This window comes from Microtus pennsylvanicus, chromosome 6, assembly GCF_037038515.1.
Source record: "Microtus pennsylvanicus isolate mMicPen1 chromosome 6, mMicPen1.hap1, whole genome shotgun sequence".
Taxonomy (NCBI): domain Eukaryota; kingdom Metazoa; phylum Chordata; class Mammalia; order Rodentia; family Cricetidae; genus Microtus; species Microtus pennsylvanicus.
In genome coordinates, this window is record NC_134584.1 from 106574051 (window position 1) to 106587596 (window position 13546).

The following is a 13546-nucleotide window of genomic DNA, read 5'->3' on the forward strand; positions in this document are numbered from 1 at the left end:
AGGAAATCTATTCGAATGGAACGTTGTCGCATGGGCTACCCCTCACAAGGACCCAGAATCCTGATGGTACGAGGGCTCGCGCCTCATTAGCGCAAGCGCTCTGGGTAAAAGCACACAAAGACTACAAGTTCCATGCTGCCTCAGAAAGGGCAGCGGCTGCTGCTGAGGGCTGCAGCGCCGCTTAAGGGAGAGGCGGAGTTCCTGTAGACCAGGATTTGAAGGAGGTTCGCAGCCTGCAGAAGTTCCCCAACCCCCAGTTCCTTGGAGTGGAGGGCATTCCTTAGCATGGAGAGAACACGAGTCAGGCCAGAAGGCCTTCTGGAGTCACCTTCTCACTTGGGGGCACTCTTTCGACTCTCAACTACCTCCTACTTGTACTCATTGACCTAAACCAGGTCCCTTAGCTGCCTACTATGTGCCAAAGTGTAGGGAGAATGCACTGAAGGTAATTTTGAGCAGTCAGGTCCACCCGGCCCTCTCTCTCCTAGGGACTGACTGACTAGAATGGATAAATAGATATCAAGAATAAATGCCACAAAAGAATCAGCCGGACAAAGAGGACATCCACAGAACCTATGTAATAAAAAACAAACAAACATTATAATGAGTAGTATCAGCGCTTCCTCTCCCAACCCCCTCACCTTGGGAACTGTTCTTTGGGTGCTGAAACAGGAAGGACATAGGTTGCTACCAGCATTCAGTTTGATGGTTCACAAGGTTTTTTTATTTGTTTGTTTCTTTGGTTGGTTGGTTTTGGTTTTCTTGGTTTTTTTTTTTTTATTTCTCTGTAGTTTTTGGTGCCTGTCCTGGCACTAGCTCTTGTAGACCAGGCTGGCCTCGAACTCACAAGATCCTCCTGCCTCTGCCTCCCAAGTGCTGGGATTAAAGACACGAGCCACCACTGCCCGGCTTGTTTTTGTTTTTTTAAGACGGAGTTTCTTTGTGTAGTTATGGCTGTCCTGGAACTTACTCTGTAGACCAGGCTGGCCTTGAGGTATCCGGACCCGCGGGATACAAACGGGGGTCCCTGATAAACCTGGTGAAGAGGAATGAAAGGAGACAAGAGACACGAGAAATGACGTCAAGACAGGATTTCTGATCAAGCCGTTCCGTTTATTCTTTCTCAGAAGCTGTTATATAGCAAACGGGCAAAGGGAGGAAGGGAAAAGTGTTAGGGGGAAGGGAAGGGTGTCAGGAAGCTCAGGTCTGCTGGAACTCAGGTCCGGAGACATCCCTAGCTGATAAGTAAATACTGAGGGTCTGTAATTATTGACTAACCAAGGAGAATGCCAATGAGTTCCCGAGCCTGGTGCCTGTAGGTCTCCGCTAGGAGATGAGATACCAGGTTGATTTCCTAGACCCTGCAGAGGGGATAGAGGTAAATATTTTTCTTAACTTGTGAGCTTAAGATGGCTGTAACCAAAATGCAGATCTCAGAATACAGGCCTTTGCTTCCAGGATTGAGGGCTTGCACTCAAAGAGATCTGAAGACCTCTGGCTCCCAAGTACTGAGATTAAAGGTGTGCACCACCCCTCCATTCTCAAATGGTTGACAATTTTCATTCCATCACTCAGGAGGCAGAGACAAACTGATCTCTGAGAATTCAAGGCCAGGCTGATCTACGTAGAAAGACCCTGCATCAAAACAAATGGTATATTTATAATGGTTATATTTATATATATTTATAGTTTATATAAATATTGTCATATACATTTTTTAAATTTAATAGTTTTTTAAGTTAGAATTCAAGGTAATGGGAGACATTTTACAAATATACATCATATGTTGTTCTGTGGTGTATATGTGTGTGTAGATGGTACAATTTGTGTTTGTGCATGTTCATATGTGTGCCTATGAGTGTGTGTGGAGGCCCAAGGTCAATTTTGAGCCCTTCACCTTTTCTTTTTAAGGTTGGCCAGACAGTGAGCTGCAAGTATCCACCTGTCTATACCTCCTGAGCCCTAGTATTATATGCATTACGCTTAGTTTTTTTCTGAATAATTTATTTATTTTTATTTTATGTGCATTGGTGGTTTGCCTGCATGAGTATCTGTGTGAGGGTGTCTCCTAGAACGGAAGGTACAGACAGTTGTAACCCACCATGTGAATGCTGGGAATTGAACCTGGGTCCTTTGGAAGGGCAGTCAGTGCTTTTAACTGCTAAACCATCTCTCTAGTCCTCCATGCTTGGCTTTTTACCTGAGTAAAGAAGGAGTACACTGATTCAATTTCACAGAGCATTGAAGAAGATGCTGAATTAGACTCTACCTTCAGTAAAATAACCTTTAATATATACTTATATACATTTAAGTAGTAACTAGTGGGGGCTGGAGAGATGGCTCAGTGGTTAAGAGCATTGCCTACTCTTCCAAAGGTCCTGAGTTCAATTCCCAGCAACCACATGGTGGCTCACAACCATCTGTAATGAGATCTGGTGCCATCTTCTGCCTGCAGGCACACACACAGACAGAATATTGTATACATAATAAATAAATATTTTTTTTAAAAAAATAGTAACTAGTAAGTTGAAAGTATTGCTTTGGAGTAGAATAGGAAAGGGCCTGTCTTTGATCTTCACCACCAGAAGCAAGCAAGCAAAGACATTCATGTAATACATAATTTCTCTTTACCCCCACTACCCTGCCCATCCTTAGCTTGTCATCTAGTAGAAAGCAAGAATCACATCTCATGTCTCTGCTTCTAATCTTGCCTCCTCCACAACTGTTCTTCTTAGGACTGCCAAAGAAAATCTGATAGACCATATGTCAATAAAGCCACTTCCTATTCTATTTATAATGCTGTCTAAACTCCTTCCTTGAGCCTCCAAGAACCCACCCACATAGATAGGCTGAGCCTTGCGAACCTTTTACGTTCCATCCTCCCATCCTCACTTCAACCCAGTATTGTTATTGTTTTAAAAATAACCTGGGGGGCTGGAGTGATAGCTCAGTGGTTAAGAGCACTGTCTGCTCTTCCAGAGATCCTGAGTTCAATTCCCAGCAACCACATGGTGGCTCCAAACCATCTGTAAAGAGATCTGGTGCCCTCTGGCGTATGGAGGCAGAAAGTTGTATACATAATAAATAAATCCAGCACTCGGGAGGCAGAGGCAGGCGGATCTCTGTGAGTTCGAGGCCAGCCTGGTCTACAAGAGCTAGTTCCAGGACAGGAACCAAAAGCTACAGAGAAACCCTGTCTCGAAAAATAAAAAAATAAAATAAAATAAAATAAATAAATAAATCTTTAAAAAAAATTAAAAAAAAATAACCTGGGACTGGAAAGATGGCTCAGTAGGTAATTGTGTTTGCCACCAAGCCTGAAGACGCGAGTTCGATTCCTGGAACCCACAGAGAGGAAGGAGAGAACTGACTCCTGCAACTTGTCCTCTGGTTTCTACTTGTGCACCGTGACACGACATACCCACACACTTGCAAAATAAATAAAAGTTCAAAATTAAAATAGCAAAAAGTAGCTGGGTGTTGATGGTGTATTCCTTTAATCCCAGCACTCAAAAGGTAGAGGCAGACAGATCTCTGGGTTGGAGGCTAGCCTGGTCTACACAGTGAGTTTCAGAATAGCCAAAATGACACAGAGAAACCCTGTCTGGAAAAACAATTTTTCTAAAAAGGAAAGAAAGAAAAATGTAGTGTGATATTTTACTCTTTCGGCTTTTGGGGAGCCCACCATTCAACTCTCAAACAAATTACACATGAAGGCTTATTCTTAGTCATGAATGCCCGGCCTTAGCTCTGCTTCTTTCTTGCCAGCTTTAATTTTTGGTTTGGTTCGGTTTTTCAAGATAGGGTTTCTCAAGGCTGGAGAGATGGCTCAGAGGTTAAGAGCACTGACTGCTCTTCCAGAGGTCCTGAGTTCAATTCCCAGCAACCACATGGTGGCTCACAACCATGTGTAATGAGGTCTGGTGCCCTTTCTGGCATGTAAGCATACATGGAAGAAATGTTGTATACACAATAAATAAATAAATCTTAAAAAAAAAAGATAGGGCTTCTCTGTACCTTTGGAGCATGTCCTGGAACTCCCTCTGTAGACCAGGCTGGCCTCAAACTCACAGAGATCTGTCTGCCTCTGCCTCCAAAGTGCTGGGATTAAAGGTGTGCGCCACCACCACCCAGTCTCGCCAGCTATACTCAAGTTCTCCTGTTCACCTTTTCAAACCTCTGGGCTTTTATCTTTCTCTTACTTCTATAAATCTTACTTTTACTCCGTGGGTGGCTGGATGGCTAGTCCCTGATGTCCTCCTTCCCAGAGTTCTCCTCCTATCTGTACACTCCTGCCAGCCCTGCCTATCTTCTCCTGCCTCACTGTTGGCTGTTCAGCTCTTTATTAGACCGTCAGGTCTTCTAGACAGGAAAGAATCACATATTCGCAACGTTAAATAAATGCAACATAAGCAAAAGTCATACACCTTAAAATAATATTCCTCGGGTGCTGGAGAGATGGCTCAGTGGTTAAGAGCATTCATTGCCTGCTCTTCCAAAGGTCCTGAGTTCAATTCCCAGCAACCACATGGTGGCTCACAACCATCTGTAAAGAGCTCTGGTGCCCTCTTCTGGCCTGCAGACATGTACACAGACAGAATATTGTATACATAATAAAAAAATAAATAAATATTTAAAAAAAATATTCCTCAACAGAAAAATAAAGTGGTGGTCCAGATCCATAATCTCAGCTCTAAATAGGCCGAAAAGGAGCAGCAGTTAGAACAAGTTCACAGCCTGTTTAGTGTACATGGTAAATTCCAGGCCAGTCAAGCCCTACGTAACTTATCTAAAACAAACAAGGATGTACTAAATATGAATTTTGTTTGTTTAAATGTACGTTTGTTTTGAGATAGGGTCTGACATTGTAGCCCAAGGCTGGTCTGGAATTCACTATGAGGACCAGGCTAGCCTCAAACTCCACAGAGATCCACCTGCCTCTGCATCTAGAGTGCTAGGATTAATGGCATGCACCATGTTTCCTGAATAAAATAAATTTTTGGGAATTAGATTCAGATAGTTGATAGTGACCATGGAAATTGATTAATAAAGACTTAGCAAATTTAGATAAGATCAGATCTAACTAGACAGATTGCTAGTACGTACAGATGGTACATGGTATAGAACACTGTAATGTTACCACTCTGGAGCTGGAAGTCAGGAAATCAGAAGTTCAAGTTCATCCTCAGCTAGCGGATAAGTCGGGCCAGCCTGGGCTACACGAAATTCTGTCTCAAAACAAAAACAAAACCTTTAATCAAAATTTTAAAAAAAGGGGGCTGGAGAGATGGCTCAGTGGTTAAGAGCACTGCCTGCTCTTTCAAAGGTCCTGAGTTCAATTCCCAGCAACCACATGGTGGCTCACAACCATCTATAATGAGGTCTGTTGCTCTCTTCTGGCCTGCAGACATACACACAGACAGAATATTGTATACATAATAAATAAATAAATATTTTTAAAAAATTTTTTAAAAAAGAGAAAGATTTAAACTGGGTGTGATGGAACACACTTGTAATCCAAGCACAAAGAAGTAGAAGAAGGAGGTTTAGTTCAAGGTCAGCCTAGGCTACACAGGGACTTCGAAATTAGCTTGGGCTACATAAGACCCTGTATCAACAACAAAGTGTATGTGTGAAATCACTCAAGTCTGGCATAGTAGCCTCTACCTGCAATCCGAGCGCTCACCAGATAGAGGTAAGAAGGTTGCCCAGAGAGTTTGACACTACTTGCTTGGTGTCTGAGAGACCGGAGGAGGTTGGCATTGGTGTTGCAGCAGTTATAAGCCTCCAAAAGGGTACTTAGGAACAGAACCCAGGTCCTACTCAGGAGCAGCCAGTAGGCCACAGTTCCTTTTTAAGAAAATTATCATCCTTAATTTTTTTGTTTGTTTGTTTGTTTTTGACACAAGGTCTCTCTGTGTAGCCTCGGCTGTACTGGAACTAACTTGCTTCTGTAGACCAGGCTGGCCTCGAACTCACAGAGGTCCGCAGCGCGCCATCAACACCAGTCGGCTTTTGCTCAAGTTTAATGTGATATGGCCTCCAAACCCAATTTACAATCTCTTTTGACCCCGCTACCACCTATGGGACTACAGTTCCCGTGGGGCCATGTGGCAGCATCGCGAGACTTGACTCCAAAGAGGCGGCGGGAACGCAGCTCTGGCTGCAGCCACAGCAGTTAGGAGGGGCGGATCCTGAACATGGCGAGTCGCTACAGTCTGGACCCGGGTCAGACACCTCGCACGATTCTGCGGCGCGTGCTGGATACAGTGGATACGCATTCCCCAAGGCGACGACGGAGTACTCAGACTAGGTATGTGAGAGTGTTGACTGAGGAGTGGTGGCTGTGCCTTCCTGTCCGGAAAGAAAACTGAGTCTCGGCAGAGTCGGAATCGCCGAGCTCTGACTATATCCTAATGGATTCGGACTCAGCTAAGCTGTTGTGGGGCTCCGCAAGGACCAACAGTGCTGGATCTTTAGAAACAAAGGATAAGGCTCTGTTTTCTAGGCTGTGTCACTCAACCCAGACCGAAGTTGTCCTGACATCTACCCCTACTTTAAGATGACTTCGCCTTTCCCAGCACACAGTCCTACTCCCTGCGGCTCCCAGGGGAAGTCAGCAGGCAGGAACTGGAAGGATGCTTTACTAGACTTTTCGGAGTGTCTTGAGGCTTGTGGTGAGCAGATGGTACTGAAGTTGGCATCTGTCGATCTGGAAGGATGTCGTCCTTTTCGAGAAGACAGTTGTCCGTGATAAGGTGCCCCCCCCCCATGGTACTAGTGTCTGATCCTTGGCTTTATGCCTGCTATTTAGTTAAGCACCCTACCACAGAGCTACATCTCCAACCCTTTTGCTGTTTGAGACAGGGTCTCTTAAAGTTGCCTTGGCAAGCCGGGCGATGGTGGCGCACGCCTTTAATCCCAGCACCCGGGAGGCAGAGGCAGGTGGATCTCTGTGAGTTCGAGACCAGCCTGGTCTACGGGGCTAGTTCCAGGACAGGCTCCAAAGCCACAGAGAAACCCTGTCTCGAAAAACCAAAAAAAAAAAAAAAAAAAAAAAAAAAAAAAGTTGCCTTGGCAATTGTAGTCCAGCTGGGCTGTGGTGGCTCACACCTTTAATCCCAGCACTCGGGAAGCAAAGGAAGGCGGATCTCTGTGACTTTGAGGCCAGCCTGTTCCAGGACAGGCTCCATAACTACTGAGAAACCCTGTCTTTTTTTTTTTTAATTAATTAATTTATTTATTATGTGTACAACATTCTGCTTCCCACATACCAGAAGAGGGCGCCAGATCTCATAGATGGTTGTGAGCCATCATGTGGTTGCTGGGAATTGAACTCAGGACCTCTGGAAGAGCAGTCAGTGCTCTTAACCTCTGAGCCATCTCTCCAGCCCGAAACCCTGTCTTGAAAAGCCAAAAAAAAAAAAAAAAGAAACTGTAGCCCAAACAAGCTTTAAAGTAGCCATTCTTCTGCTACCTCATTCAGCATGTGGTATTTATGCATTTATTTACTGTGTGTGTGTGTGTGTGTGTGTGTGTGTGTGTGTGTGTGTGTGTCAGAAACCTGCAGAGTCAGTTCTCACCTTCCACCATGTTTGTGTGACCTCAGGATGTCAGATTCGGAAGCAAGTGCATTTATCCACTGAGCATTCTGGGCAGCCCCTCAGATAGGTTTTGAAATGAGATGGGAACTGTGCCTGGGGAACACGATAGAATTCTGAGCCGCACTGAACTGGAGAAACGGGGCTAGGTTGACCCATGTGGAACTTCCTGTCACACCTTGGCCACAACGTGAAAAGTAAAAATATTTGAATTACCTGCTTGGATTGTTACTTTAAAGAATGGAATACTCTCCCAATTTGTTCCCTGTGTGACTAACCCCTGTGAAGAGTAGCATCTGCATCCTCTAGGTCCTCACTCCCACTCCCCACACATAATTCTCAAAGCCATTTTTTTTTTTACACAGCGCACAGAGAACTCCACTTCAAACACTTTCCTCCAAGAGGCAGGGTAGCCAAACAAAAGCAACTGTCAGGAGGCATTCCTATGGAACTAGGGTAAGCCCACGCCATGAGTGACTTCATGGAGCACTGAAGTCAAGTCTATATTTGTTTTGAAGTCTAACTTGAAGGGTTCTTAAGGCAAAAATGTAGACTGGTGGTCTTTTACCTATAGTCAACTGGAGGATTGGCTCATGTTCAAGCCCACGGGCACCTGAAGGAACAGACACCCCGGACTCTGCTGAAGAACATCTTACTAACTGGTAAGTGGGTGTTAGCCTGCCAGTTAAAGGTAGGTGCTAGCCCAATGGCCAGCCCTATGGTATCTTTCTTCATTATCCTTTTTCTCAGCCCTGCCCTCTCTTGGTATTTGTACAGCCCCAGAATCTTCTATGATGATGCCGGACTCAGTGATGAAGCCAGTACAAGTACCAGAGATGATAGAATCCTCCAGACGGGAAAGCAGTCTGGGAAGGTACACAGTGAAATTGCCTCATAGGTTGAGCCACCTCTTTGGGGTCCCCAGAAACTAAAATTGGGCTTTCTGACATGTCTGAGATAAACTCCATCCTTATAGCCTGGAACTGCAACTTCCTGAACCGGAAGTCCCCTCAACCCTGGCTCCAGGTCTACGAGCCACTAGCAAAAGGAAGCAAAGGCTGAGGTTGTCAGTATTTCAGCAGGAAGTGAACCAGGGGTTGCCTCTCGCTCCAGGTGAGTCCTAGGACACACCTGTGCTGTTCTTTCCCTTCTCTCTGCTGAGGAGGTTGAAGAGACCTGTGAGAGCTTCTATGGGCCTGAGTAACTCACTGTGGATTATTCTTTTGACAATGTCTTGATGGGCGCTGACAGAGCCACCTGGGAATGCTGATTTTTCATCCTTGGCCAGGTACTGTTCCCTGTTCTGGGGTTTGATGGAGCAGAGATGTGAGGGAGGTGTTGACTCATGGGATCTTGATATTCTTACTGTTAGTTTCAGCCTTACAGCATGGGAGCCATAGCCTAAGAGATGAGCTCCTTTGGCAAAGCCGTGTCTCAGGCTTCCTTTGCATCTGTTTCCATCCTATCAGCTCCTTCAACCTCAGCTTTGTCCCGCCTCCTCAGTCACAGTCAGTGAAGAGACCTGGTCTGGCTCGCAGACGTCCCAAACGCCAACCTGTGGATGTAGGTGCTCTTTTGCAGGATCTGAAAAATAATTCTTTGACCTCAGCTCTTCCAGGTAAGGTTGAGATTTCCTCTTCTAGCTTTAGGGAGACGCTAGCATTCTGACAGACAGGAGGCTTTACTGAGTTCAGGGTTGCTCCACATTTGGTGAGGTCAGGGACGCTGTAGGAGCCTGGCCAGGCATCTGTGAGAAATTTCTGCTTTCTTTGCAGAGTGTACCTGGCACTTAGAGAATGAATATAATATAATGACTATATATGGGATTTATTAGAATGGCTTACAGACTGTAGCTTTTACTAACAGAAGGTCCAAAAATCCAGTAGTTTAAGGAAGTAGGCTCCATTGCCAGTGAAGGACTGGACTTTGTGTGTGTGTGTGTGTGTGTGTGTGTGTGTCAGAGAGACAGACACAGAATAGGCAAAGAGAGTAAGCGTCCTTCTTCCTTGTCCCTTTATATAGGCTGCCAGTAGAAGGTGTGGCCCAGATTAAAAGTGGATCTTCCCACTTCAATGATCTGGATTAGAAGTGTGTTTTCCCCCGGTCAAATGTTTTAATTAAAAAAAAAAAACCTCACAGGTGTGCCCAGTCATTTGCATTTTAGTTAATTCCAGATGTAGTTAAGCTGACAACCAAGACTAGCCATGTAGCCAGGTTTGGGAGCCTCCCACAAGCTTGGGAAGCAGACGCAGGTGGATCTTTGTGCTTTTGAAGCAAACTTGGTCTATAGAGAGAGAGACCCTGTCTCAAAAAGCAAACAAACAAACAAAAAAGGCTAGGCTATGGTGGCACACACTTTTATTCCCAGCACTCAGGAGGCAGAGGTAGGCAGATCTGAGTTCAAGGCCAGCTTGGTCTACAGAGCGATTGCTCCAGGATAGCTAAGGCTGCACAGAGAAACCCTCCCTGTCTTGAGAAAAAAAATCACCTAGCCTTGGTTTCTCTGAGTCGTCTGTTCCTTTTCATTTGTGAACTGCAGGCTGAGGGTAGAGGGAAAGGGTATATAATCTGGAGGCTAGAGCTTGTTAGAAAAACAGGTTTCACGGTTAGTTAGCACCAACCTGGGATCCTGATTCCAGAAGACAAGTTCACTAATGTTTGAGGAAAGTGCCTAGGAGAGGAAGAAGTAGACAGTTGAGACGTGTGAGTAAGCAGTTTTGGAGGTGGAAGCAAGTAAGAGAGGCCTGGGAATGTCAGAAAGAGGAGGAGTAGCAGCAAGGAGAGCAATGAAAGAGAAAAGACTTTGAATGTAGCTTATCTCATTATGTAGGTCACTTAGGCAGAGAAGACCCTTATTTCATGGCCCCAGGTATTAGGTGGGCCTAAAATCTAGAGTTTATCTGGCTCTTGATCTCTAGGTGACAACCATAGAAGCCCTGTCGCTACTCTGCCGATGGATGAAGTATTGGAAGACACCCAGCCTTTCTCACATCCCTCGGCTGGCGGCTCCCTTGGTGCATATCGTTCTCTGCCTAACCCTTCTCCCTCTGGGGTTGAAGGTTCTGAAGGACTTGTGCACCACAGGACACGAAGTGCTGGGACTGGGCTGCAGCACAGTGAGTATGAGGGGCAGCTGGCTTGGAGCCAAGCTCATCCTGGGTGAGAGTAAGCTTAGGAGTTCCCCTCCACCCAAGAGCCGGGTCAGGGCTCGGCAGGAGATCCTAAGTCAGTGCTACAGTGCTGCCTCGTCTTGTTCTCCCCTCAGTGAACAGAACTGGCTTGGCTACTACTCCTTTACCCTTCTTGGAACCACAGCCTCAGCTTCCAGAACTAAGAGAAGCAGTGGGATCCCAGGAAGCTGTGGAGGAGCAAGAAGGCTCTTCAGGGGTCGAGGATTCTCCTGGCAGGCCAGGTAAGAGGCTGAGGGTAGGTGAGTGTCATTAACTTGTTAGACACCATACAGAAGATTTGCCTGAGCTGTTTCTGGGAACTGGTAGTTTGAGAGGCCAGGGAGAGTATAAGGGGCAATCACTTGTCTAGAGCTCTACAAGGCCCTTAGGAATAAGAAATGGAAGCTGAGTGGTGGCGCACACCTTTAATCCCAGCACTTGGGAGGCAGAGGCAGGTGGATCTCTGAGTTTGAGGCCAGCTTGGTCTATAGAGTAAGTTCTAGGCCAGAGAAACCCTGTCTCGGGGGGAAAAAAGGAAAGGAGACTAGACTTGTACAACTATGTCAGACAGTCGAGCCTGAACCCCTTGTGACTCTACTCTTTCTTTGCAGCAAGTCCAGAGTTAGCCTGCGGCACCAATGACTTACTCCAGCCTGAGCAGCCACATCAGTTTGAGCCGCCTCCACCATCTGCAGTTACAGTGTAAGAAACCACTGTTTTGGGGAAGGAGGTGCCCTGAAGTTGGCATTGTAGATATGCAGACGCTTACCAAGCACGGCAGCTCAAGCCTGGTGGTGATAGCCTACCTGTGATCCTGGTACCTGTCTCCAGGAGTTTGGAGGAGCCTGGGTGAGGGAGGAGCTCCTAGGTCAGTATGTAATCATAGAAGGCTTCCTGGAGGAGATTAGCAGTGATGGATTGTTGAGGGGTCTATCCAATTTGAGACCCGACATTCAACAAGCTTGAGCAGGTATCTGCATGTATGTTGAAGCTAGCCTAGGATATTAGGGCTAGACTGGAGGATAAAGGTCTCAGGGAAAGAACAGATCTTCTGTTTGCTTGTTTGTTTCTTTGTTCAAGACAGGGTAGGGTCTCTCTGTGTAGCCCTGGCTGCCCTGGAACTTGTTCTGTAGACCAGGCTGGCCTGGAATTCACAGAGATTTGTCTTACTTTGACTCCTGAGTGCTGGGATTGAAGGTGTGTGCCACCCTCGCCTCCCCCATCCCTGGCTGATAGATGGATTTCTATTTATTTATTTATAATTTATTTAAGTTTTTCGAGACAGGGTTTCTCTGTGTAGCTTTAGAGCCTGTCCTGGAACTAGTTCTGTAGATCAGGTTGGCCTTAAATTCACAGAGATCCACCTGCCTCTGCCTCCCAAATGCTGGAATTAAAGGCATGTGCCACCACCGCCTGGCTATAGTTGGGTTTCTTGTTCAATCTACTTATTTTTTTTAAATATTTATTTATTTATTTATTTGGTATGCAATATTCTGCCTGTGTGTGGTTGTAGACCAAAAGAGGGCAGCAGAGCAGATCTCATTACAGATGGTTGTGAGCCACCATGTGGTTGCCGGGAATTGAACTCATGACCTTTGGAAGAGCAGGCAATGCTCTTGTTGTTGTTGGGTTGTTTTTTTTTTAAATATTTATTTATTTTTTTATATATACAATATTCTGTCTGTGTGTATACTTGCAGGCCAGAAGAGGGCGTCAGACCTCTTTACAGATGGTTGTGAGCCACCATATGGTTGCTGGGAATTGAACTCAGGACCTTTGGAAGAACAGGCAATGCTCTTAACCACTGAGCCATCTCTCCAGCCCCTTGTTCAATCTACTTAATGAACAACAGTCCCAGTTTCAGCAGAGCCAGCAGGACTTGTCCTTGAATAAGTGCCAGTTCAGTCACCTCTGTCTGCTCTCGTCCTCATCAGGCTTCCATTGAGGACCCGAACTGCAGGTCCTAGGCACCACCAAGACCCCTATAAGGCTGGACTGAGCCACTATATGAAGTTCTTCAGCTTCTATACTAAGAGGCCTGTGGAGAAGGCGGCTTTTGAGATAGTGGAGAAGTGGTAAGTCTAGCATGTGAGTGGATAGAGGTGCCCTTTTTTTTGGTTTTTCGAGACAGGGTTTCTTTGTAGCTTTGGAGCCTGTCCTGGAACTAGCTCTTGTAGACCAGGCTGGTCTCGAACTCACAGAGATCTGCCTGCCTCTGCCTCCCAAGTGCTGGGATTAAAGGCGTGTGCCACCATTGCCCTGCCGAGGTGCCCTTTCTTAAACAGACTGTTCAATCTTCTCTGTCCCAACCTTGGCAGCCTAGACAAGCATTTCCAGCACCTTTGCAATGACCTGGAGGTATTTTCTGCTCATGCTGGCCGTAAGACCGTGAAGCTAGAGGACCTGGAGCTGCTGCTGCGTCGGTAAGTGGGAGGCATAAAAGGGAGGCCGAACACGGGAGTGCTAGTGCTGACTCTGCCTGGCCTTCCTTTCCTCCAATACAGGCAAGGACTAGTCACGGATCAAGTCTCACTGCACGTGCTTGTGGAGCGGTACCTGCCCCTGGAATATCGACAGCTGCTCATTCCCTGTGCATTTAGTGGCAATTCTGTCTTCCCTGCCCAGTAGTGGCTAGGTCTGTATGTTTGTCCTCTCCCTGCCTTAGACACCTTGGACTGACCCACACAATCATCAAGTTCTCCTTCTCATCTCCTAGCACCAATAAAGTCTCATAAATGGGTTGTTCTGCTTTTTGGTGCATGTCTTAGGCTCTGC

General features: G+C 46.1%; 1 protein-coding gene across 1 annotated transcript; it reads left to right on the top strand.

Annotated features, from left to right (window-relative positions):
* Positions 1–6154: 6154 nt before the first annotated feature.
* On the top strand, positions 6155–13513 carry Cenpt (centromere protein T). The gene is made up of 13 exons (XM_075977144.1): positions 6155–6313; positions 7967–8057; positions 8176–8263; positions 8379–8475; positions 8578–8714; positions 8853–8889; positions 9071–9219; positions 10520–10717; positions 10867–11013; positions 11383–11473; positions 12706–12846; positions 13090–13194; positions 13276–13513. The coding sequence occupies exons 1-13, from the start codon at positions 6201–6203 to the stop codon at positions 13397–13399; spliced, it is 1518 nt and encodes a 505-aa protein (XP_075833259.1). The 5' UTR covers positions 6155–6200; the 3' UTR covers positions 13400–13513.
* Positions 13514–13546: the final 33 nt, after the last annotated feature.

Coding starts and splice junctions, on each gene's coding strand:
- Cenpt (XM_075977144.1), top strand. CDS start 6,201: ATGGCGAGTCGCTACAGTCTGGACCCGGGTCAGACACCTCGCACGATT. Junction 8,058..8,175: donor GGCATTCCTATGGAACTAGG/GTAAGCCCACGC, acceptor TTTTACCTATAG/TCAACTGGAGGATTGGCTCA. Junction 8,264..8,378: donor GAAGAACATCTTACTAACTG/GTAAGTGGGTGT, acceptor GTATTTGTACAG/CCCCAGAATCTTCTATGATG.